The sequence below is a fragment of the Mauremys mutica genome, chromosome 6 (genome assembly GCF_020497125.1).
Source record: "Mauremys mutica isolate MM-2020 ecotype Southern chromosome 6, ASM2049712v1, whole genome shotgun sequence".
Taxonomy (NCBI): Eukaryota; Metazoa; Chordata; order Testudines; family Geoemydidae; genus Mauremys; species Mauremys mutica.
This window is the reverse complement of record NC_059077.1, coordinates 19,959,822-19,985,595: the sequence shown is the minus strand read 5'-3', so window position 1 is coordinate 19,985,595 and position 25,774 is coordinate 19,959,822. Positions and strand designations below refer to the sequence as shown.

General features: G+C 42.5%; 1 protein-coding gene across 5 annotated transcripts in view; it reads left to right on the top strand.

The window, feature by feature from the left end:
* Window positions 1-25,774, top strand: part of ATP8B1 (ATPase phospholipid transporting 8B1) — a 113,321-nt gene that overhangs the window by 44,337 nt on the left and 43,210 nt on the right. For 4 of the 5 annotated variants that reach the window (XM_045021141.1, XM_045021140.1, XM_045021138.1 and 1 more), the window contains 3 exons: window positions 13,374-13,575; window positions 18,129-18,226; window positions 23,070-23,183. In XM_045021141.1, the coding sequence (XP_044877076.1) occupies window positions 13,395-13,575; window positions 18,129-18,226; window positions 23,070-23,183 (393 nt within the window). In that variant the 5' untranslated portion in view covers window positions 13,374-13,394. Of the gene's footprint in view, window positions 1-13,373; window positions 13,576-18,128; window positions 18,227-23,069; window positions 23,184-25,774 lie in introns of those variants that run through there. The other variant, XM_045021143.1, reaches the window with a different exon arrangement.

Below are 25,774 nucleotides of genomic sequence, written 5' to 3'. Positions count from 1 at the left end.
CGCTAAACAGCCGATCCGTGGTAGGTGGGATGGGGAGACACTGATCGGCAGGGTTGCTGGCAGGCGGGATGGCTGATGGGGGAGGAGGAGCAGCTTATCATGGGGCTGCCGGTGAGTGCTGAGCATGCACTATTTTTTTCCCCATGGGTGCTCCAGCAACCTATGGAGTCAGCACCTATGATAGTGACCTGGTATTAGATTGCCAAACATTCTGTATTACAAAGGATTCTTGCAGCCTTCTCTTTGAGAAGGTCTCACATGTTTGTTTGTTGCAGGACTATGACACCTGGCAGGGGGAATATGTGCAACTGTAACAACGCTTCATTGTGCAGGGTTTGAACCCTGAGTCTTCAGCACAGAGTACTGCTACTGGAGCTCCATTAACTGGCAGCAGAAAGCTATTGGAGGAGATCCAGTTTGTGGTGCCTCCAGAGAGGGACATGGGCTGCTGGGGCCACATGCCAAAGTCTGGGGTGCTGGAGGTATTCGAGTGTGACTCCCTTCCTTCCTGCTACAGGTGCTCTAGCAGCTCCTGACTATCCCAAGTAGTGGAGGTGGAATGAGCCCTGCTGAGGAAGTTGGTGGTGGTGTTTTGACAGTTTGCCAAAGTTTTTCTTGAGGAATGCAAGTTAAGAGAAGGGAAATTGTGATTTTTAACTGTTTATCTTTCTCAACAAGAAGCTAATCAGAATTCTATGGGGCAAAAAAAAAAAGCCACTTTTACAGCCTGATGATTTTGTCTTTACCTTTTTTTGTTTTAAAACAAACAAAAAAACCCTAAGAAATTACCTGTGTTAAACGATATTTAGATTTCAAAGTCAAGCACTTGAAAATTCAGAAATGCCAGATTCATGATCACCTATGCACTCTGAATTCTGCCTCCTTTTGTGACCATCATGGGCACCAAATGGGGGTAAAAAGGTATGTGAACATGTAATTCTACTACAGGGCAGAATTAAGGTTGCCTGGGGGACTGTAAATTTGGCACTTTCTAAGTGAAATAAAATGTTTGTTTTCATGGGGTTTCTTACATAATGTTACTTAAACTGTATAGAAATACCACTGTTCTCACCCTCTCAGTCTGGGTTAGAGCAATCCATTTGCTTTGGGCTATCCCAAAACAATAGACTGTGCTGCTCTGCCAACTTATATATTTTCTCTATATATGTTCTATCCTGTTTTCTGAACTGGGAACACACACTGAAACATTGCCTGAATTAGAGCTGTATGAACTGCAGCTACAGACTTCAGCACAGTTTATTCTGTTCTAGCTGTTTTGGTGGAATAGGCAAACAGTTACTGGCACAAGTTCTCTGGATTGTATGCAATGTACTTTTTTATATAAATAGTCATAAAATCTTAATAGACTTAATTAGCAGTTAATATCTGGCTAAACAGTATGTTTTTAAAAGCAATTCTTCAAGGGCTTTTCATGCTTCTGCCTTGCTGGAAATACCATCTCAATACAACAACACTGAAAAACTTTAATTAAAGAAAGACATCTCCTGCTGATATGATATCCTTAAACAGCGGAAACATGGCTCCCTCTGTTTTGTTTGGATCCTGTGAGGGGAGCTGATCTATGTCATTGTCATCTTCACCTTTGCTGAGGCTCTGTCCTTTCCTTCCAGGCCTGGCACAATGGAACCAGTTCAATTTCAAATTTTGTCCCGTTTCACTTTGTGAATTCAAATAGCAGTTGCCGCAGCTCCCTCTAGTGGCAGTACCTTCTTACATACAACACTCGCCCCACCCCACACACTTTCAATTCAGAGTGTTTTACTCCAGAAACAAAGCAATCTCTGAGAATCTCTTTCAGAAAATTACCAAAACAACCAGTAGTAGACTGTTTGTACTTGCCAAAAATTCAGAGACTTACTCCTCTTTGCTTTCTTAGATTAAATGTATATTGTTTGGTTAAAAAAAATTAAGGTAGGCACATAATGTTTAACTAGAATCTCTGTTATGTCCTTATACTCCAGCTCACCAGGTTCTAGTGAAAAATGCAAGTTTTTAAGAACAGCAAATATTGTTTTTTCCCACCAATGTTAGGAAAACAGCCCTTTGTTTATCAGAATCTGCTATAGAATTTGCATAAAAATACTGCTCAAGTCTCTGAATATATATTGCAAAAAAAAATTTCTTTAAACTGGAAACCATCCATATTGATCAAATGGCTGCCTATGGCTTTAAACTGCTAAACCCAGGGTTGTGAGTTCAATCCTTGAGGAGGCCACTTAGGGATCTGGGGCAAAAAATTGGTCCTGCTAGTGAAGGCAGGGGGCTGGACTCGATGACCTTTCGAGGTCCCTTCCAGTTCTAGGAGATTGGTATATCTCCAGTTATTACCCATTACCTTTATTACCTTTATGTTCATGGCATACACTCAGAGAAGTTGTATAAAAACATATAACACTCTTGCTGGAAGGCTGCAACATAACAAGATATTTATTGTTAGATCCAGACTGATAACACACAGTAACCAAAAATAGACACACACAACAGGCTGCTCCCTGAGGCAGATTGGTACAACTCAACCTTGGCACCTTGCTGTAGCCAGACTGACTGATTACAAGCTTCCCAACAGAGACCCCTAGCCTGGAAGCAGGACCAGGAACCCCCACTCCTACACACACTCTCTTAGGACTTGTCTACACTTACATTTTATAGCGCTCTAACTTGCTGGCTCATGGGGGTGAAAAATCACCCCCCAAGCGCAGCAAGTCTGAGCGCTTTAAAGCGCTAGTGTAGACAGGTGCTGAGTGCTGGGAGCCACGTTCCCAGTGCTCAAAGCTAATCCTCTCGTGGAGGTGGATTACCAGAAGTGCTGGGAGAGCTCTCCCCCAGCACTTGTGCGCAACCATGCTCGCACTTCAAAGTGCTGCCGTGGGAGCGTTTCCGTGGCAGTGCTTTCAAGTTTCCAGTGTAGACATACCCTTAAGGGAGAGCTTGCAATTCCAACACAGTGCTCTATACACCACATTTATGTGCAGAGTAGAGTGATCATATGTACCTAATTACCTTAAGGCCCTGTCTGTTCTGGCCATGGAACCATGTTTAAAGAGTTCAGCCTTAAGGCTTGTCTACACTGGCGCTTTACAGTACTGCAACTTTCTCACTTAGGGGTGTGAAAAAACACCCCTCTGAGTTCTACAAGTTTTAGCGCTGTGAAATGCCAGAGTAGACAGTGCACTGTCTACTGTTCCAGCGCTGGTAGCTATTCCCCTTGTGGAGGTGTTTTTTCCTTTTCTCCCAGCGCTGGTGCTACGACTAGACAGCCACGTTAAAGTGCTGCCATGGCAGCGCTTTAACGTAGCTAGTGAAAACATGCCCACAGATACTGCAAGATGGGGGTATAATACTGTTAGCTAGCCTTTGTGGGAATAGGCGGCGTCTTCATTTTAGAAGGATTTAACTCTAGGTTCAGGAAAACCAGTACAGCCATAACAGAGGGCCAGGCTACACAAGTTGTGACGAGATCCCCCAACTGCTGTAATTCTGGTGTTTGATAGGCTGAGTTCAAACTGTGCTTAAACCTATGGACACTGAACTTTACTTTTAATAAATATATTTTCCATCTTGGTACATATGGGAATTTTTAAGAAACATTAACATTATTTTTAAAGAGTCCATTTTTATGCTTATTCTAATTCCGATGTGCTATGTCATACCTGAGGCATGATGCCTGACAAGGTACTCCATACATGGGCCAATAGCCAAGAATGTAATCCCTTCATGTGACATGTCTTCCCAGGTATCTCCCAAAAAAATTTCACAACTATACTTACTAGGGTGACCAGATGTCTTGACTTTATAGGGACAGTCCCGATATTTGGAGCTTTTTCTTATATAGGCGCCTATTACCCCCCACCGCTTGTCCGGTTTTTCACAATTTCTATCTGGTCACTCTAATACTTACTGACCTATAATAGTTCTGTCATTTCTATTAGGTAGCTTAGTTTAATTTCTTTCCCCTTGGAGACCATGCCCATTTAAAAACACATGATTTATCTGAAAAATATACCTACCCACTTATTTTTGTATTGTGGTAGCTCCTAGAGACATCAATCAGTGCCTTATGTTTATACAATACTTAGCACAAAAAGATGGTTCCTGCCCATTTAAAATCTGAGACTAGAGATAACAGGTGGATGTAAGAAAATAGATGGAGGCAGTACTAAGTACCAATGAAACAATCAATACTCAAGATTTCTCATCTTTAAATGAAAGGAGCACAAATAGTTTTTTTTCAATCTTTTCAGTTTACTTTATGTTCATTGTTGCTTCCTGTGTTGTCAGTTTGTCTGACTCCATTTTTTGGTCTTCCGCACAGTGACATAGGAAGCAGGTGATGCATCAGAAATTATATGAGGTTCTAAAACTACAAAACTGTGGCAGAGGGATTTGGAAACAGGTGTAGCATAGTGATTGCTATTTTTCATTTTCCTTAGAATACAATTTGGCAGATAAAGGGATGTGGTCTCTGAGAAAAGGTGACTGGGCTTACCTCTTGCTATTAGACAGTACACTTAAGTTTCATTGTTTTGTGAAAAATTAGGCCACGCTTCTAATTTTATCCCCTGTAATTCAGTTTATTACAACATATGGCAGCAATAAATTTGTGGTGGTTTTGTTTGTAGAATTGGAAAGGGATCATTATTCAATATAAAAATCATTCTCTTGAGGTTCACAATAGCTAAACTGGTCATGTGCCAGGCACAAATGAATTACCATCTGTTCAAATGGGTTCTAGATGGCTTGACGGGCTGTAGCATGGTAAAATTTTTAGCTTTGTGTGATTGTCTGTGAGTATAGTATAGCAGGGCTGTTTTTGTATTTAAACTAATGCTGGTTAAGCGTTAACAGACTTTTGAAGTAAGAGTGGAAATCTTCATCAGTGCTGACAGCCCTGTATGGGCCTTCTGCACTCGGGTGAATTTCACTTAGGTATTCAGATATGGTGGTGATGTGAACAGCTTAAGAACTTAAGTAAAGAGAATTCTGTTGTACATAGATGTACAATTCTCCTTCAGTGCAATTTTCCCTTCTTGCATATACATGACTGTGGAACTTATAATTTGGCTTGGATTCCTGAGGGTGATGAATGGAAGACAGAGTTCCAGTTTCAGTATGGCCATTTTGAGTATCTGGTGATGTCTTCAGTCTTTCAAACACCCCAGACACTTTTCAGCATTTCGTTAATATTTTTAGGGACATTTTAGATCGAATACCTTGACAATATTCTTATTTTCAGAAAACCAGCTCCTCCATGACCAACATGTTTGCCTAGTTCTGGAACTTCTCTGTGAGCATCGGCTATATGCAAATCTAAAAAAAATGTGAATGGAATCCAGGGAATTTCTAGGTTGTAGAGACTTGTCCCAGTGGCATCAGAGTGGATCCTAGAAAAGTATCTGTGATCACAAATTGGGCAACCCTAAGAAATGTTCATCAAGTACAAAGTTTCCTTGGATTTCCAAATTTTTACCAACATTTTCTTAAGGATTTTGCTGGATGGGTGTCCCATAGACTGGACTGCTCTTGAAGAATGCTCCATTTGCCTGGAAATGGGAAGTTTGGTCAATCTTCGATCGCTTAAAGGAGGCATTTACGTCAGCACCTAGATTCGGTGAAACCTTTGTAGTTGAGGTGGAAGCATCCAATATGACAATCGGAGCTGTACTGTCACAATGACATGGACCCTGGAACTTATTCCATCCATATGCATTCTACTCCTTTAAATTCAAAGAGCAGAGTTACAAGATCTGCGATAAAGAACTACTCTCTGTTAAAGCTGCCTTTGAAGAATGGCAGCACCATATTGAGGGTGCCTGACTTCCAGTCCCAATATCTACAGATCATAAAAATTTGGGATATCTGCATGCTGAAAAGACTCTGAACCAGTGTCAAATCTGATAGTCTTTATTCTTCTCCAGATTTAACTCTGTTTTCATGTACTGTCAGGGCACCCAGAATGGCAAGACAGATGCATTCTCTCTTAAGAGGGAATAGCTAAGAGAAAGAGCTCAAGCTCAAAAATATTCTACAATCCTCAAATCTTGTAATTTTGCCAATGCCCTAGTACATAGGATTTGTTGCCCCACCTCCAATTCTCATTATTCGATGACCAATTTGTGGTGGAAGGCATGTTGAGTCAGAATGTTGCCAGTGACCAACCTCCTAACCTGTCTTCCTGATTAAATATGGGGGACACCCAAGCTTTAAGTACTTAAACTTTATGGTGATTCTCTTCTGGCTGGTCACTTTAAACCATGTAGACTAGTTTCTCTAAATACCTGGGGGTCAAAGATGCAGCCCTTCATCATCTTCTATTTTAACTCCTCCAATGTTTTCTCTTGAACAAAGGCCCCCTGCGTGAAACATATTTGGGAATCATGCCTTTATGAACCCCAGCCCAATCCTGGTCATCCATCTCCATGCATTTTTATCATTGATCTATCCAAACTGGATCTATCCAAATTGTGACTAAAATGGTCCACTTTTATCTCATATCCCACGATCTCCACTGCTGAGAAGATCAACAGCCTTTTTTTTTTTTTAAACTCACCTCTTCAAACTCATTGGCTACCATCTAGCATCATCATCCACTGGCACACACAAGTCATTTCCCATTTGTGGCTAGAACTTCTTAAATTGCTGAATGTTAAGCTACATTCTGCCTCTGCCTACCATCCTCATACAGATGGGCAGACATAAGTACATAACATAACATAAGAACAGCCATACTGGTTCAGACCAATAGTCCAATCTAGTCCAGTATCTTGTCTGACAGTGGCAAAGTGCCAGATACTTCAGAGGCAATGAACAGAACAGGGTAATGTAGAGGGATCCATCCCCTGCTGTTCAGTCCCAGCTTCTGGCAGTTGAAGTATTGGGTTGCGTCCCTGACCATCTTGGCCAATAGCCATTGATGGACCTATCCTCCATGAACTTATCTCATTCTTTTGAACCCAGTTACATTGCTGGCCTTCATGACCTACCATGGCCATGAGTTCCAAGAGTTTCCTATGCGTTATGTGAAGAAGTGCTTCCTTTTGTTTGTTTTAAACCTATTGCCTATTTAATTTAATTGGACTTCTTGTGCTATGTGACTATATGTGTAATGTATTTGACCAAATGGATTAATCAAATCCATGAATAATACTTTCATTGTTTCATCAGTTATCACCAGGATGACTGGGTCTATGGATTGCATCTGCTGTTCTATCCATTCTTACAAAAGGTGTCTCATGTCCCCACAGCCATCCACTTAATCCAGCATTTTGTACCATGTCCAAGAGGAACTGAGAAAACATCTCAAATCTGCCAAAAATAGCTACAAGTATTATGTGGACCAACATCACTGGGAAGTCCCTTGTCTCATTGACTGGGTATGGTTATCATCATGGAATCTCATCTCCACTTCACCCTCACATAAAGTAGATCATCATTGCTTAGGTTCATGTAAAATTATCCCGCGAATCAACCCCATCTTGATCAAACAGCCTCCTGTTCACCTCCTTTGGATCCTGTCTTCCATGTTTTGCTGTTTAAAGCCAGGTACTCCCAATCCCTTTCCTGGATGAGTCAAGCCTCAGCCAGTCATCATCCAAGGGCATGAAGAATCTCTTATACAATAGATCCTGGACTCTCAATTAGTCAACAGCAAACTGTGAGGTACTTTGTGACTTGGGAAATTTATAGGCCAGCTGACCAGTCGTGGGAAACCCCTCCCCCGCCCACCCCCCCCAGTTACAGCCACACATCTGATAAGATTAGGGAATTTCACCAAGCCTACCCTGCCAAGTCCAGACCTGAGAAACCTGGAAGGCATCCTTGAAGGGAGGATAAATATAAGGAGCTCATGCAGCCTGTGCAGGGCTTGTAATTGATTTAGTATAGTATATCCCTCACTGGTCATTGTTCACCAGAGGCTGCTTATGCCGGCTATACAAGAACTCGACGAGTGCCCTTCATCGTCTGCTCAACACAACAGTTGTCTGGCTCCTCACCCACTAGATTCTGCGTTGTGTTATCAGAATACACACCTGATGTTGCTTCAGCTGAACTGAGTCTGTTGTGAGTGTTATCTTGTTCCATGGCAATGGGTAACTATATTGGTGAGCTTATTATATTTAGTAAAGAAATGAACTTTTGTGTTCTCAGTGGTAGTTTAGTATCATTAGGGCTGCCCCCACTTTTTGCTGTTTTATTTTAAGACAAAAGTAGCTCATTGATCTGGTTTGAAGTGTTACCCGGGGTTCTTTCAACCCAAAGCTCTTGGTAACTTTTACTCTGTGCGAGGAGGTGTCAGGAAATAAATCAGGGGCGACACGGCCATCTGGCCGATAGATGGCTGGCACAAACAGGACAACACAAGAGTGCTTTCACTTAAAGCTAAACTTTACTAGTCTCAAGCACTTACACACTGCAACAAGATTAGTAAAACACCCACAACCCTTGATAATTACCAAAGCTGAGTGTGGCTTTCGAGTGACACAGCGACAGGCTTCCGGTGGCCAAATCTTTTGTCTGCCGGTGGGGACCGCAAGATGTATCTAGAGGGAGAGTCCAAAAGAGTCCCCAAATGAGTCCAACTATCTCAAGCTTTTTCCCCTTATTTATACATTAGTAATAGAATGACATGTCCCTTAAAGAAACCTTGTTAAGTAAGCAATTTCAATGATCAAGCAAGAGGCTCCTTCTGATTATTGATTAACCAGGTCTGGGTTTTTCCAGAGTCTGCAGCCTTGAGACCCCAATATTCCTGGGGCATATCAGCAACTTCAACACAATTCTTATCAGGAAGGATGCGGGGTCAAGCTGCCCTTGCTGTGGCACCCAAAACCCCCTCCCCTCCTGCTTTGGTCAAGCTGAGATTGCTGAATGGCCAATTTACAGCTTGCTGACTAAGCCGCCTTTAACAATAAGCCATAGTGGTTTTAGGTACTTTACTGGTTTGCCAAAGTCTCCCCATACAGAAGAAGCCCATTTAGCTTTTGAATCATAGACCAGCTATGGTCTATTGGCACAGAGAGATTCTATTAGCTCATTAGTCAGAGTTAAGCTAGCTTTTGAAAATTGATATAAAGCAAACGTCTAATGTTTCAGCATTCAAGTGCAGTATGATGGGAGTAGGGTTACATTTTACAAATGTAGGCCCTGGAACAGAGAAAAAATAAAGTACAGGTGTTATGTCATCCATTTGGCCTTTCGATTGCCATTTATGTTTTGGGGTTTTTTTAACTCCAGGAGTTTTAGCAAAAAAGATCAAGGGCTTTGGCCACACATGCCTTTGTGGACAGTGAGAAAGATTGCCATGATTTCTCACTGTCAACAAAGGCATGTGTGGCCAAAGCCCTTGATCTTTTTTGCTAAAACTCCTGGAGTTAAAAAAAACCCCAAAACATAAATGAATTATCTACAATAGTGATCCTCAAATCTTCTGTTTAGCAAATTGAGGAAAGTTCCATGATCACATTTTAAAATGGCTCCCTCCACAACACAGGAAAACTTCTATACAGTTTTTGGTAGGGAGATTTGTAGTTTTAAAAAATTACAAATCTGAGGCAGTAATTAACTCTCTACAACTGAAGTTATACTGAAAGAAATGACTAGCAGTTGCCCATTGTCCCTGACATGGAGGGTAGAAGTAGTAATCTGATGTTACCTGGCTGTTTTCTCTGGCATTCTCCATCTACCAAGGAGACAGCATATGTTTAAACAGAGTTCTAAATTTGTTTTAAACACTGTTTATATTTACATGGCTTCCTTGGCAAACATATACATGCAAGTTACTTGTACATGGCCCTGATCCTGAAACCATAAGTATGCAGGTGGGATGCTGCACTTAGAGCCCTATTGAAGATAGTGGGGCTTGGTGAAGGTGCAGCCATCTGCTTGTATGATGCCAGTTGCAGGATTAGGGCCCATATTTAAAGCAGTGTTCTGTAATTAGGCTAGCACTGATAAGTCCAAAGTGTGCAAAATACTGAATAAAGAGTGGCTATTACAGATGGAAATAGATTCAGAGACAATGAGCCCTGTAAAAGTGACCTGTGAAGGAGAATTTTCCACAGCCTTTGATAAATTGTTCTAATGGTTAATTATATTCACTTTTTTTTAAGTACTTTATTTCTGGTCGGAATTTGTCTAGCTTCAACTTTTCCAGCCATTACATCTTGTTATACCTTTGCTAGATTGACAATCCCTATATTATCAAATATTTATTCCCCATGTAGGGAAACTCTTATAAACTATAATCAAGTCACATCTTAATCTTTTTTTTGTTAAAATTAATATATTGACCTTAATCTTTCATTATGAGGCATGTTTAACAATCTTTCAAGAATTCTAGTGACTTTTCTTTCTACCTTATGCAATTTATCAACATCCATCTTGAATTCAGACATCAGAACTGGCCACAGTATTCCAGTACCAGTCACACCAATGCCAAACGCAGAGGTGATGTAACTTCCCTACTCCAACTTATTTCCTTGTTTATGATTGCGTTAGCCCTTTTGGTCACAGCGATGTTCTTGGAGCTCATTACACCTAATTCTCCATCATGATTCCCAAGTTCTTTGAGAGTCACTGCTTCAGAATAATTCCCCACCCTGTAAGTGTGGCCTCCATTCTTTGTTCCTAGATGTGTGACTTTACATTTCATCTGTATTGATATATATATTAGTTGCACCCAGCTCACCAAATGATACAGATTGTTGTGTATCAGTGGCGTGTCCTCTTCATTATTTCCTACTCACTTAATCTGTGTCATCTGTAAACTTTATCATTGATTTTTGGGGTTTTTTCTGGGTCATTGATAAAAATGTGACATAGCATAGGGCCAAAAAACAATCCTTGTAGGACCCACTAGAAACATACCTGCTCAAAGATGGTTCCTGCCTAAAATTAAAGTATGGGTCCAATCAGTTTGCTGGTTTTTAACCCATTTAATGTGCGCCATGTTAATTTTGTATCATTCTAGTTTTTTAATCAAAATGTCATATGGAATCAAGTCAAATGCCTTACAAACCACTAAGTATACTACACGAACACAGTTACATTTACAGCCAATTACCCGCTTTTAATCTTTAAATCCTGTATCAGTTGTTCCATTATTTTGCTTGGGAGTGATGTCAGACTGACAGGCCTATAAGTATTGTGGTCCTCCCATTTACCTTTTAAAAATATTGGTATAACAGTAGCTTTCTTCTGAAACTTCCCCAGAGTTCCAAGATTTTTTGAAAATCCACATGAACAGTCAAGAGAACTCGTGTGTGTGTGTGTGTGTGTGTGTGTGTGTGTGTGAACTCTTGGGTACAGATTATGCTGATCTATTGATTTTTAAAAATTACTAACTTTAGGAGTTGCTGTTTAACATCCTCTTGAGTTGTTTTTGGAATGGAAAGTGTTTCATCATTACGTAAGATTACATCATCTGGCTTTAAAGAAATATATTTATTGAACACCTTTTCCTCTTTCTGCATTATTATTGACTGTTACCATTTCCATTCCATAGGCCAATACCATTATTAAGGTTCTTTTTATTCCTAGTATACTTAACTCTGCTGGCTGTAGATTTTGCCAAGTGTCCTTTTGCTTCCCTTATCAATTTTCTGCAATTCCTAGTTTCTTATTTATATTCATTTCTATCATCTTCCCCTTTCTTCTGTTTATGTGGTGGGTTTTTGTTGTTATTGTTGTTGTTTTGTTTTTAAATTGCTGCTTTTACTTCCTCTCTAAGCCAGATTGTTTTTTAAGCAGTATGACCTTCCTTCTCAGTTGTGGCTTTCTGGGCATCTAGTAAAATATCTTACACTTCCCAATTATCATTCGTGTTTTTCTGTTCATATACTTTCTCCCAAATGACAGGGCTCATAATTGTGAAATGCTTCATGGGTGGGTTTCCAAACTTGTCTACAGTGTGATTTGTAATCTGTTAGCAGGGCACGTCTGGATAGGCAAGCGAACTATTAAACATGTTCCATTAAAAATGGTTCCATTAGTCCTGTTTAATTGCCAGTGAGCACACCATGTCTTTAACATTTTAACCATGACTTGGAAGAATAGTATTAAATTTATATTTCATGTTTTGAAGATTAACATCAGATTGTATAATTCAGTGATGGCACTTCTGTACCATTTAAGTATATTTTTAAAAACTCAATTTTTAAAAAATGACCTAACGCTTTGAAACATGCATCTTGGAGGCTTACTCAAAAATAGAAAATGATCCTTCACAAGATGCTGAAAATACTCCAAAATTAACAATTTTCAGCTCTTTAAAAATACTTTAGTAGATGAGACTGATAATTCCTCATAGAAGTCTTGCTCATATCCAGGACTGTGAGAATTTAGAGAAGGCCAGATCTCTGAACATTTTGAATGGAATTGTTTCTCAAAAGCCATAATTTGCACACACAAAAAAAACAAAAAAACTTTTCTTCTGAAAATAGAGACCACAAATCTGTGTTTATATTTTGACTTTTGGGAGTTGGAATTTAAACATTTTAAAGGGTCCTTCAGGAACAGGTGAAGACTAGTTATGCTTTTATCTTATGAGAGTATGTATGTACAATATCGGGTTGAATGCTGAGGATTTGTTTTTAAACAGACTTGTGTATAGTATAAGCCTCCAATGTAAATACTTTGTATTTGTAATCAATTCTAAGTACATTACTTTTATTATTGCATCAGAATGCTACATTTTACAGTGCAATAATATGAGAGTCTTTACTATGTTTTTTTATTAGAATAGTCATGATGTCCAAATATCCTGTAGAAGTAGTTAAACACTTCACATTTGGTTTTTTGACATGAAAAATAAAGATTTATTTAATCTTATTGAAAGAAATTAGTTGTGTGTGAGTTTCTCCCACTGCCCTCCTAATGGATGCAACTGGAACTGATGCTCAGTCCCTATACCAGTCACTGCTAATGAAGGGTCTCTTCTAGCTCAAGTGGTAAGAACCTGTGCTTCTGAACCAGAAGGATCTGAATTCTATCTGTAGTCTCTCTCCTTTTTGAGATGACATGGGCTGCGGTATAGTAACAGCTATAAACACCTATGTGGTCCTGAAGTTAGTAATACTATTATAATACTTGCTAGAATTTATGAGTATATCAAGGAATTAGTATGTCAGTTACAATCATCATTACATCAGTCTCCTTAAAATTTCAAAAAGATAATCTAGGCATGCTAAAGGTCTTGGATTAGAAATCCTGTTCCATGGCTTTGAACTATCTTTGAAATTGGACTCTGAACTCAGTTGAAAGAGTTCTTAGCAGAGCTGCTTTCAAACCTGATTTTAAGAAGAGACAGATTAGAATGCTTTTGTTATATTAACTATCAATTCATTTCCTTTATCAAGTGTTTGCAGACTGCTGGCAAAATGCATTCAGACAGGGATTCAGAGACAACCTTTGATGAGGACTCTCAGCCAAATGATGAGGTAATGCCCTACAGTGATGATGAAACAGAAGATGAATTGGAGAGTCCGCTGCCTGCAGTTGAACCAGAGCAAAACCGAATCAACAGAGAGGCTGAGGAGAGCAGAGAACCAGTTAAGAAAGGTAATAGTATGAGAAATTATACTGAACTAACTATTGAATATAAAGATTCAGAGGATTGTGCAGTGTACCAGATATACATAGGTTGCTGAGTTTGTTCAGTTTATTTTCAGATTTAAGAATATACTCAGGGCTAGGGCAGAGGGTTGAGGCGTGGTGGGGGGGGGATGAGGGCTCTGGCTGGGGCTGGAGATGAGGGGTTTGGGGTCTGTGAGGGGCTCAGGACTAGGGTAGAGGGTTGAGGGTGTGATGGGGGGGGATAAAAGTTCTGCTTGGGGGTATGGGCTCTGGGGTGGGGCAGGGCTGTGGATGAATTTGGAGTGCAGGCAGGCTACTCCAGGACAGGGACCAGAGAGGAGGACTCCCCCCAGCCCTTTCCCTGACGGCAGCAGTGAGCTCTGGGGGAGGAGCCCCCGTTTCCCGCCCCCCAGCAGCACACTCACCCCCACCACTGTCACTGCTTGTGCTCCTAGGGCCCCTCTCAGGTCCAGGAATCTCCCTTGCCTCCCTCGTGGTGGGTGCCAGGGGGTGCTGCGTGTGCCTCCTCCCCTGCTGTTGCCCCTGACTGTAGCCTCACTGGGGTGGGGGATGGGGCTGCCTCCTTGCCCAGCATGGGGCAGGAGTGGTGACTGCGGGCCGGGGCGCTGTGCTGGTGGAGGGTCCTGCCGGAAAAGGGAAGGGTGTGAGGGAAAGGGCAGGCTCAGAGTCAGTCTGCCCTGGCAGTTGAGATGGGAGCACTAGGACTCTGCGGCAGCAGTTGCTGCAGGGAGGCAGCATGGAGCTGCATGGAAGAGACAGGGATGCTCTGCTCCCTCCAGGGCCTGGGGACGTGCATGGGGACAGCAAGAGGAGGCTGGGGGACACTCAGGGGAGGCATGGGGGGGTGGCAGGTGGGGCCAGGGGGGAGACCCAGCCCCAAACATTGGTGGAGCTGGGCTCCTGGGCTCTGAATATTGCTGGCACTACGTGGGTATATAACTCGCCGCCCATGAAGGAGAGGGATTGCTCTTTGGAAAGTACTTGGCACATTTTGGGTGCCCTCATGTTTTTTAAATAATAAATGTAATACACAGGTACCTGGAGTACTGGAAGAGTGGCACAAAAATTGTCAAGATGAATGGCTAGAGTCTGTTCATCTTTTGCTGTTATGACTCTAGAGAATAAACAGAAGCATTTAATACACTGATTAATTTTTTTCACTAGGTTGGTTACTTCTGAAACATTTCTACTCATTAAAGACTTAATTTACACATAATGGAAGCAAACAAAGCATGTAGATTTGGTGTTAATATCTATTAGTGTAAATGAGAGATGCACATGCTTTGAGTTTCAAGAGCTAAACAGTTTTATAAATGACTTAAACAAGTTTCCAGTGCCAGCTGGAGACTTAAAATAAAAATAACAGTTCAAAAATATTTTTCATCTTGAAGTAGTCGTCTTGGTGGATTTTATGCTTCTCTTCATGGCCTCTAGAGACAAAATCATGAATCAGCACTGTTGTCCCACTTTTGCTACTAGAGTGTGTGTCTAGCAGCAGTTTCTGATGGAGTGTCAGGATATGGAAGGTATTTCCAGCGGCACTGGAAATTAGACTTTGCTGGCTGTTTTTAGTTTGTCATTCAGCAATGACATGGTCAGCAATGTTTATCTAATTCAAGCATTTAATAATTAAACTTCAAAGCTAACATAATTTCATGATCAAAGCTAACATAATTTCATGATTGAATCTGCAACCAGACTGAAACAAGACAAAAGTGCGTCCATTTACATGAGAGCAATATTTGCAGCCTTGTTGGCTAGACTTTTTTATTTATTTATTTTTTAAATCTATGCTCATTTTTGTTTTCCTTGCTCTGGTTAATAAAGTCAAAACTCTCTGCTTAATTTGCAGAATCTGTGGAATGTACCGAACTAGGTTACTCCAGTGGTTTTCTATTGTCAGGTAGCGCTACAGAAATCTCATCCTTGTTGCTTTTTCTCAATAGAGAGGATTTCCATTGAGTTTTCTTAGAAGTTGAATCGGCTTTTTTCTTCCACAGTGAAGAGTATAAAAACCCTTCCAAGTAGTCTGAATAATAAGTCTTTCCCCTCAACCAGGTTTCACTCACTTATTATTTACTTCAGAATTCTCCTCATTGTCCAGTCATCCATAGTCTTCCAGCATTAGCATCAGTCCAGGTTACCACTAAGGTCCATGTATGCTACAACAATGGTCAGTGGACCTGCTTACGACAAGGTGCGTTCATAAACACACATTACTGTTCAGGACAGCACTTAATCATGTGAGGGGACAAGCATGTCATAACCAGGTCTGCTTGCACTTAGGTTTTTTTTTTTTTCCAGCTGGTTTGGCTGATCAGTGATTCAATCTATTTTAGAACCTCAGTTTTCTTACAGTAGGGTTTACAAACATAGATTCCAAGGCCAGAAGGGACCATTGTGATCATCTAGTCCGACCTCCTGTGTAATACAGGCCGCAGAACTTCCCCAAAGTAATTCCTAGAGCAGATCTCTTAGAAAAAACATCCAGTCTTTTGCTGAATGGCTAAAACATAAGGTGCCCATTCATTGATGCTGCTCTTATTATAATTCAGTCTCGTTGATAGTAGTTAATAAGAAAAAAGGATTAAGAGAACAGACTGGAAGCCAATATATCTGTCCTGCAGTTACCGCCAATCTTTTCTCTATTTGAAACAGGTCAGACAGGTTGCAACTTGACTGACTATTGACTAGGAAACTACTTTAAAAAAAGGATATATTCCCCACCCTATGGGGCAGCCTGCAGGAGTCCCCTGATAGTGTGGGGCACGGTTCAGTTGAGTCACTGTACCATGCCCCTGCTTTTGGGATTCCCAGAGCTACTGGATATAGTTCAGCACCCTTGTTGCTCCATGTTCTTACATGTATAACATGAAGAATAATCAGAGCAAGAAAAGATTGTTGATCAGAGATGTCGCGATCTTGTCTGTGGGACTGTGTGTAGAGGGAGACTGATGTAGTTGCAGAATTTAGAAAACTGGTCTAATACAGTGTTCAGAACTGGCTTGGCCTCACTCATACTGGGCAGGCAAATTGTTTGAAAACCAATTAAAAAACCTGTTAGACAAGTTGAGCAAAGTTTAGGCAGGGCCTAAATGACTGGATTTTTAGGTGCCGGAAGCAAGGTAGATAGTGGTACCAACAATATGGACCTGAGGGCAGGAGTGGAAACTGGAGGATAGTGGAGGATAAGTGTTAGACAGTGGATAGACAGAACGTGGAGGCCTAGAGTGTACTGTGTGTGTGTGAGAACTGGACGGACTTATAAGGGGTGGAGTGAGGCAGCTGAGTAAGGGGAAGGGACAAAATGACACAATGGAGTAGGGAGTGGACAGGTTAGAGTGTAAAAGCAGCATGGAGGGAAGATAAAGAGTGTCTGTATGAGGTACTTGCAGTGCACGCAACCCAGACAATCCCCTTCTCACAGGAACTGCTTGACCAGTTCTAAATTCACATCTCATCCCAGAGACAAGGTGGGTGAGGTAGTATTTTATTGGGCCAACTTCTGTTGGTGAAAGAGACAAGTTTTTGAGCTACAGAGAGCTCTTCTTCAGGTCTGGGCATCTCAGGCATACCAGAGTGTCCAGGCATATAAAAAGGTGGATTGCAAACCCCTGGCATAGTATAATGCCACTCTGGGATGTAAAAGGCTCCTTGGACTGTCTTTTTTCTTTTTCTTCTTTTTCTTTTTTTGACACAGTTTCTGCTGGACACAAAGCAACTCAGTAGCAGGAAGAATATTTCTTCATTGCTGAACCTGCACTTTATTGCTGTAAAACTCTTGGTTATTATGTTAAGAATTCCGCACAAATTAGAACTAGCTGAAAGTCAGAGACTTAAAGATGAACTGTGTAGGATTTTTAATGAAACTGGGATTGGGCCCTTCTCTAAGATCTAGACAAGTGGTCAGAAAGGGGTGGACATTTAAATGCTCCTTGTTTTTTAATCTTCAGAAATATTGGGGATGTCAAGTCTGGCTTTGCTAATATTGTTGGAGGATTTCTTAGGAGGTCCCAGAGGTGCATTGTGAGCTTTTGCACGTTAATTAAAAGGGCAAGATTGCTCAATCTCTGAGACACCCTTTTTTTTGTTCATTAGGCATTGGAGTTAGATGGAAGTAACAAAAGCAAAACAAAATAGTCTGATTAAAAATCTTTCCCCTCGGTTGTTTAGTTTCCAGCGTCTTGTAACATAACATTCCTAATTTTCTGTTTACCACCAGGGGCGGCTCCAGGCCCCAGCACGCCAGAGTAGGTTAGACTTCAGTTGCTTATATAGACAAACAAACTGGATGCTTTTTTACAAAATCCTTTGAGGCCTTCTTTACCAACAATATAGATATGAGAAAAAGTTCAGAGGCCCAACTTGATTTTTTCCATTGCATGTTGCCTTAAAAGATGCAGAGGGGGTAAACCTTCAGTTTGTAGACTTGTTTCCCCATTGTTGGAGCAGTTAAGTGTTATGATTCATTTTGTATGTGTGTGGCACTCTTTTTTTTTTTTTCCTTCCTTTCCCAGATTGCAGCTGGCAAGTTAAGGCAAATGATCGAAACTTCCATGAACAACCCCAGTTTAAGAAAACAACATTTCTATGCTTCAAGAAAAGCAAATATGCCGTAAGCTATCTTCCTTTATATATCATGACTGATGTAGATTTTGTGTCAGGAGGAACGCTTGTTATTCATGATTAAATGTTCCAATAATTAAACCGTGTACATGTATTAGTATACCTCTGCAAGATGCAAAATTGGATAAGTATCATGAACGGATTAACTGAGGCACAGAGTGATTTGACTAAGGGCTTGTCCGCATAGTGATTTTGGTGTGTGGCAAGTCAGACTTGAATCTACATCAAAGTGCACTATGGAACGTTTAGTGCACCATAGCAGGGTTCATACTGTCAGTTAGTGTGTGGCTAGCTTGTGTGCTATAGCCTGGCTTGCCATGCACTAAATTGCTGTACACACTTGTGAGCCAAAAGCCATTTAGAACCCAGACTTCCTGAATCCCAGAGCTGCATCCTATTCACTGGACTATGGCTGTCACTAACATTTGAATCAAATAATGTTTAAGTATTTTATTTTCAGTACTTTACTAAGGGCAGCCTTTAGGCAGACAGCATCTTGGTCAAGCCAGAATTTCATGTATTTTAAAAATAAATGATTTTTTATTTCCAAATGCTTAAGTACAATGGAGTCGTCTCGTTGTTGGCTTAGGTCACCCACTCTAAATCAAACCATGTTATGGATGTATAAATAACTTTATTTAAAAAATTACGTTTTAAAACATACATTTCTAAAAACAGTAGAATTATTTTAAAATAAACAGTATAGTAGTAGTGCCTGTGTGCAGTTCTGGTCTTAAATGATAAATAGTGGTATCATGAGATTTCACATTCACCTGCCTTGTTTACTTTCAGGGCAATAACTTGTTTATTTTATAAATAAAATGTTTTTCTAATTGCCAACCCCTGCAAGCTCTGCTAGTATCTGAAAGTCAATTTGGGTTATTTCTGTCTTATGCATGAACATCAGTAATAAAGTTTCTGCAGTCGGAACCCTTCCTACCTAGTCTACAAAAACGAGACGTCCGGTGGCACCGTAAAGACTAACAGATTTTTTTGAGCATAAGCTTCCATGGGTAAAAAACCCACTTGTTCTGATGCATGGAGTGAAAATTACAGAAAATTACAGGCATAAGTATCTAATGGCACATGAAAAGAAGGGAGTTACCTTACAAGTGGAGAACCAATTTGAAGGCCAATTCAATTGGGAGTGGACCACATCCACCCCTGACTATTGATGATGAGGTGTCAATACTAAGAGAGGGAAAATTGATTTTGTAGTGAGCCAGCCACTCCCAGTCCATATTCAAGCACAAATTAATGGTGTTAAGTTTTCAAATGAATTGTAGCTCTGAGGTTACTCTTTGAAGTCTATTTTCTGAAGTTTTTTTTGTTGTTGTTGAAGAATGTACCTTTAAATCTGTTACTGAATATCCAGGGAAATCGAAGTGTTCTCCTACTAGCTTTTGTATGGTTTCAGAGTAACAGCCGTGTTCGTCTGTATCCGCAAAAAGAACAGGAGTACTTGTGGCACCTTAGATTCTAACAAATTTATTTGAGCATAAGCTTTGGTGGGCTACAGCCCACTTCTTCAGATGCATAGAATGGAACATATAGTAAGGAGATATATATACATACAGAACATGAAAAGGTGGAAGTAGCCATATCAACCCTAAGAGGCTAATTAATTAAGATGAGCCCCTGATGGGTCCATCATAGGACCCAGCCACACCATCAGGGGCTCATTCACCTGTACATCTACTAATGTGATATATGCCATCATGTGCCAGCAATGCCCCTCTACCATGTTGTCATAGGTCTCACCCCCACTTGGAGCTGTTGGGTTCACAAGATGGGGACCTGCATGGATCCTTCTAAACTTAAATCCTAGTTTAGATCTGGTAAAAGCTGCCACCACCCAATAATGTACGTGTATTGGGACACAGTCCTTCCCCAAAATCCTTGGGGATCCCAAGAGCCCCAAATCCATGGAGTTCTTACACCTAGGAAAAATAAACCATTCCCCCCTTCTTCTCTCCCCCCTCCCTTTTCCTAGGAGAGATACCGGGATCCAACTACAGAGGGATGCCTCCCTCCTCCCCTTTCCCTGAGAATTCACCCAAGGAAAGATCAACCAAGTCCTTAACAGAAAAGATTTATTAAAGAATAAAAAGAAAGTAACTTGTCTCTGTAATACTAAGATGGAACAATACACAGGGTCTAAACTTATCAATCTCTGGAGAGAATCCCCCCTCCTTTCTTTCTCAGTAAAAGCAATAACAGTACAGAATTAAAGAAATTCTATAGCAAAACACAGAATTGCAAATACAGAAATAAAAGTATAAGAATACTAGTTCCTTGCTAATACTCACTAGCTTGAATAGAAGAATTTATTGCAGAAACCTGGGAGGACTTGATTAAGATGTCTGGACTCTCTTAACTCCCAAGAGAGACTCTAACAAAGAACACAAACAAAGGCTTATCTTGTCCCTGATTGGTCCTCTGGTCAGGTGGTCATCAGGTACTGCATGTTAACCCTTTACAGGTAAAAGAGACCTTAACCCTTAACTATCTGTTTATGACACATGTACATTGGCCAAAGCGTGTACATCTGTGTACATTTTAATGTGTACATCTGGCCAGGGCCGGTTCTAGGCACCAGCAAACCAAGCATGTGCTTGGGGCGGCACATTTTCAGGGGTGGCATTTTGGCCATCTTTTTTTTGCTTTGGGCGGCAAAAGCCTAGAGCCAGCCCTGGCAGCAGCAGCGGTCATGCGCGGGGGGCACCCTGGAGGCGCTGCGGTTCGTGCCGTGGGGGAGCAGCGCCCGCACCTTGTGGCTGGGCCGGGCAGGCTCCAAGCGGGGGACACTCGGGCTGGGGGCCGCCCCGCAGGGCACACAGAGCTACCTGCAGGTACTGCAGGGCAGCTGGGGCTGAGCAAAGCGGCCCGAGCCACCCAGGGACTGCGGCAGGGCAGCCAGAAGGAGCAGCAGCAGTGGGGCCATAGAGGGTGGGGCGCTGCCGTGCGGGGCCCATGTCCCGCTCTCTAGGGCTCTGCTCCCTCTGGGGCTACTCTGCCCCAGTTCCTCAGCCCCCTGCCGGGGAGGTCCCCCGGCTCTGCCCTCCCGGGTCCTGGCCAGTCCTGGAGGCAGGATCCCTGGCTGGTGGGACCCTGGGCTGAGGCACGGCCTGGGAGCTCCGCTGCTTACCCTGACCCTGCCAGTGCCGGACCGGCTGGAGGTGAGGGGGGAGTGGGCGGAGTCAGCACTGTTGAGGGGGAGCCTAGGGCTGGGGTGGCAGGGGGTGCGGGTTGGTTGGGGTGGGGGAGGAGAGCTCAGGGCTGGGGCGGCAGGGGGTGTGGGTGGCGGAGGGCACTGGTGGGGGATGAGAGCCCAGGGCTGGGGTGGAGGGTAGCTTGTGGCGGCAAAAAACCTAGAGCCGGCCCTGCATCTGACCTGAGTTAAAACTGACTATAAGGATATCCGACTTCTTCCATTATCACTACTGACCTGGGTTCAGTTTGAAGGAGCTGCCTTGAGGTAAAAACTCAGTATCCTATTTCCAATCCCTTGACTTTACATAGTGCTCTAGATAATCATTTTAAGGCATTGCTAGTTGACAGCTAAAGCAACAAAAGGCAGCTTAGAAATAACATTAAAGCCAACAGTGATTTTGGTTGACTTGACTAGTGATCCTTGTTAAACTGGTTTGCATAATAAACTTAACTTACACGGCCATTTGTAGAGAGGGATACCATAAAGTAAAACATTTTACATGAAAAGCAAATTGGATTGGAAAAGTATCCATTAGTATATTGCTATTTAGAATGTAGAAGCAGCAAAGAATCCTGTGGCACCTTATAGACTAACAGACGTTTTGCAGCATGAGCTTTCGTGGGTGAATACCCACTTCTTCAGATGCAAGTGGTGGAAATTTCCTGGGTCAGGTATATATAAGCAAGCAAGAAGCAAGCTAGAGATAACGAGGTTGGATCAATCAGGGTGGATGAGGCCCTGTTCTAGCAGTTGAGGTGTGAAAACCAAGGGAGGAGAAACTGGTTCTGTAATTGGCAAGCCATTCACAGTCTTTGTTTAGTCCTGAGCTGATGGTGTCAAATTTGCAGATGAACTGCACACCGCACCATAGAAACTCTAGCTCAGGAACCAATCCATGCAACAAACCTCGATGCCAACTCTGCCCAAATATCTACACCAGCAACACCATCACAGGACCAAACCAGATCAGCCACAACATCACCGGTTCATTCACCTGCACTTCCACCAATGTAATATATGCCATCATATGCCAACAATGCCCCTCTGCTATGTACATCGGCCAAACTGGACAGTCTCTAAGGAAAAGGATAAATGGACACAAATCAGACATTAGGAATGGCAATATACAAAAACCTGTAGGAGAACACTTCAACCTCCCTGGCCACACAATAGCAGATCTTAAGGTGGCCATCCTACAGCAAAAAAACTTTAGGACCAGACTTCAAAGAGAAACTGCTGAGCTCCAGTTCATCTGCAAATTTGACACCATCAGCTCAGGACTAAACAAAGACTGTGAATGGCTTGCCAATTACAGAACCAGTTTCTCCTCCCTTGGTTTTCACACCTCAACTGCTAGAACAGGGCCTCATCCACTCTGATTGATCCAACCTCGTTATCTCTAGCTTGCTTCTTGCTTGCTTATATATACCTGCCCCAGGAAATTTCCACCACTTGCATCTGAAGAAGTGGGTATTCACCCACGAAAGCTCATGCTGCAAAACGTCTGTTAGTCTATAAGGTGCCACAGGATTCTTTGCTGCTTCTACAGAACCAGACTAACACGGCTACCCCTCTGATACTATTTAGAATGTCTTATTTTTAATTTTTTTCTCAACAGGGGAATGCAATTAAGACCTACAAATACAATGCAATTACCTTTTTACCATTGAATTTGCTAGAACAGTTTAAAAGAGTGGCCAACTTCTATTTCCTGGTTCTTCTTATTTTACAGGTAAATTTGATTACATAATACAGATAATTATGATAAAGTTGATAATATAAGTTCAGTTACTCAGTAATGCAGCTGAATATTACTGCTATCATGAAACTAAAGTGGACTTCATAAACAACTCCAGACTAACTGCTTTTAAAATTCAGAAGTTTAATATGAACTTAGAGCAATGCGCTTTATTTGCACAATAATCATTTTAGCTTGATGTTTAGATATATGCCTTGTGTACCCTGCTTAGAATACAACTAGTTACTTAGACTGTGAGCAATTTGGGGAATGGACCATCCTTTTTGTTTTAAGTTTGTACAGTGCCTATCACAATGTGGTTCTAGTCCATGACTGGGGCTCATAGGTTATGTCTTCACTGCCAGAAAAAAAAAGTGTATTCTTAATTAACGTAGCTAACTCAGGTTAATATAGTCGTGAAGGCATGGCAACATAAAGCCAATGTTTGCTCCCAGGATCCCATATAGACTTTATATCAAACTGCTAACACAAGTTAAGGGTTGCCATATCTTCACTTCTACTTTAACCTGAGTTAGCTAACCTGACTTAAGAACACACCTTTTAAAGGACTTAATGTGCTCAAATCAGGGAATTGGATAACTTACGTTCTTCTTTGAGTGATGGGCCCTATTGTAGTCCACTGACTGGTTGGTCCACGCATGAGCCCTGACTTGCCTCATGGTTTTGTCCGAGGTGACAAAGGGCGGGACAGACAGACTGTGTCTCAAGTTCCTTCTCACCGCTGCATGGTCTGGATTGGAACAATCAGTGTCTGCTTGCGAGTGATGCACTTTCACAAACAAAGTTGTATATAGTTAGTGTTTTAGAGTTTTACTGTTTTTATTGCTTTTAGATAGTCTGCAGTAGTTTTAGAGTAGAATAGGTTGTATGGAGGGCTTATTTTTTCTCCATACTCCTCCCCCGCATACCCATGCATGGGTACTGGACTCTGCCAAAGACCCCAGGCTTTAACATCGGTGCCTCCTGCCTGTGTTCCTTCTCGGTCAGTGACGAATATCAGCTCTGTCTCTACTGCTTGGGAGCAAACCACATTGCATTCAGATGCAGTATCTGCCAGTCCTTCCTCAGCCATACCCCAGAAGGTCAGGCTTCCTGCCTCCAGAAGCACCTCATGGAAGTTGCCATGAGGTCTCATTCGGATCCAGGCTGGGGAACCTCCCCACCCCCATACATCTACCTGAGACAGCCAAGAGTGCCCCAGAGGGTGGCAGGGGAGCTTTACATCCCTCTGGAGAAGGTCCAGGATACCCAACATCAACTCCTGGACATCCTTCACTCATCGGCATCATCCTGCACCACCTGGTGCCCTTCCCAATCTCCCAAGAGTTAAGGGCACCCTCTCTGTACTCAGTACTGGCATTGGAGCAGTGGACTTCTTCACAGTGGAAAGGTCTCGTCTTATGGGAACTTTTCTACCCTAACAATGAAGCTATACTTGAGCCAGCCAGGACATTTTGGCACATGCTGACCATGTGTACACCTACTCCCCAAGGGGGGCTGAGAAACGTTATATGCCTGCTAAGGGGTCTGAATTTCTGTTCTCACCCTCCATCTCCCAGTTCTTGTGGTCCAGGTGGTGATGAAGTGTTCCAGGTAACATCTCCCATGCTTCACTTTGTCAGATAAGGTGAGAAAGAGATTGGACCTCCTTGGGCCACAAGGACTTTTTGTCAGCAGCCTTTAGTTCAGTATCTTGAACTACTAGGTACTGCTCACTAAGTACAATTTCCTAAACTACTGTAAACTGCATGAATTTGCTGAAAAGATACCACAGCAAGACTGGGCCCATTTTAAGGCTATTCTAGAAGAAGGTAAACTAGTGGCAAGGAAAACTCTTCAGTTAGCAGTGGATGCAGCAGATGTCTTACTCGAGGCCCATGGCCACAGGTATAGTCAGGGCCAGTGCAACCATTTAGGCGGCCTAGGCAGTCACCTTGGGCGCTGGGATTTGGGGGGCGCCATTTTCTTCGGCAGCGACCGCGGCAGCCGGATCTTCGGCCACGTCGGTTGCCGCCAGCATTTAGGCGGAGGGAGCTGGGGCAGGAGAGAGCAGTGAGGGCCGCCTGCAGCAAGTAAGGGGGGGCGGCACGCAGGGGAACTCCCCGTCCCAGCTCACCCCTGCCCTGCCTCCTCCCTGAGCACACCGTGGCTGCCTCACTTCTCCCGCCTCCCAGGCTTGCGGCGCCTAAGCTGATTGGCGCCACAAGCCTGGGAGGCGAGAGAAGTGAAGCAGCGACGGCGTGCTCGGAGTGCTCGTGCTTGGAGCAGGGGTGAGCTGGGGTGGGGGGCGTGCCTCAGGGCGGAGGGTGGGGTCTGGGAGCTGCCACAAGGGGGGGTGCCTCAGGGCGGGGGTGCAAGGTGGAAGTTTCGCCTATGGCGCGAAACATCCTTGCACCGGCCCTGGGTATAGTTATGTGCAAGGAATTATGGCTCTACTCCTCTGGTTTCCCAGGGAGGTACAAAATGCCATTAAAGACCTCCTTTGCAATGAATCCCATCTTTTTAACCAAAAAACAGATGATTCCCTGCACACTCTCAAGGATTCCAGAGCTACTCTGCATTCC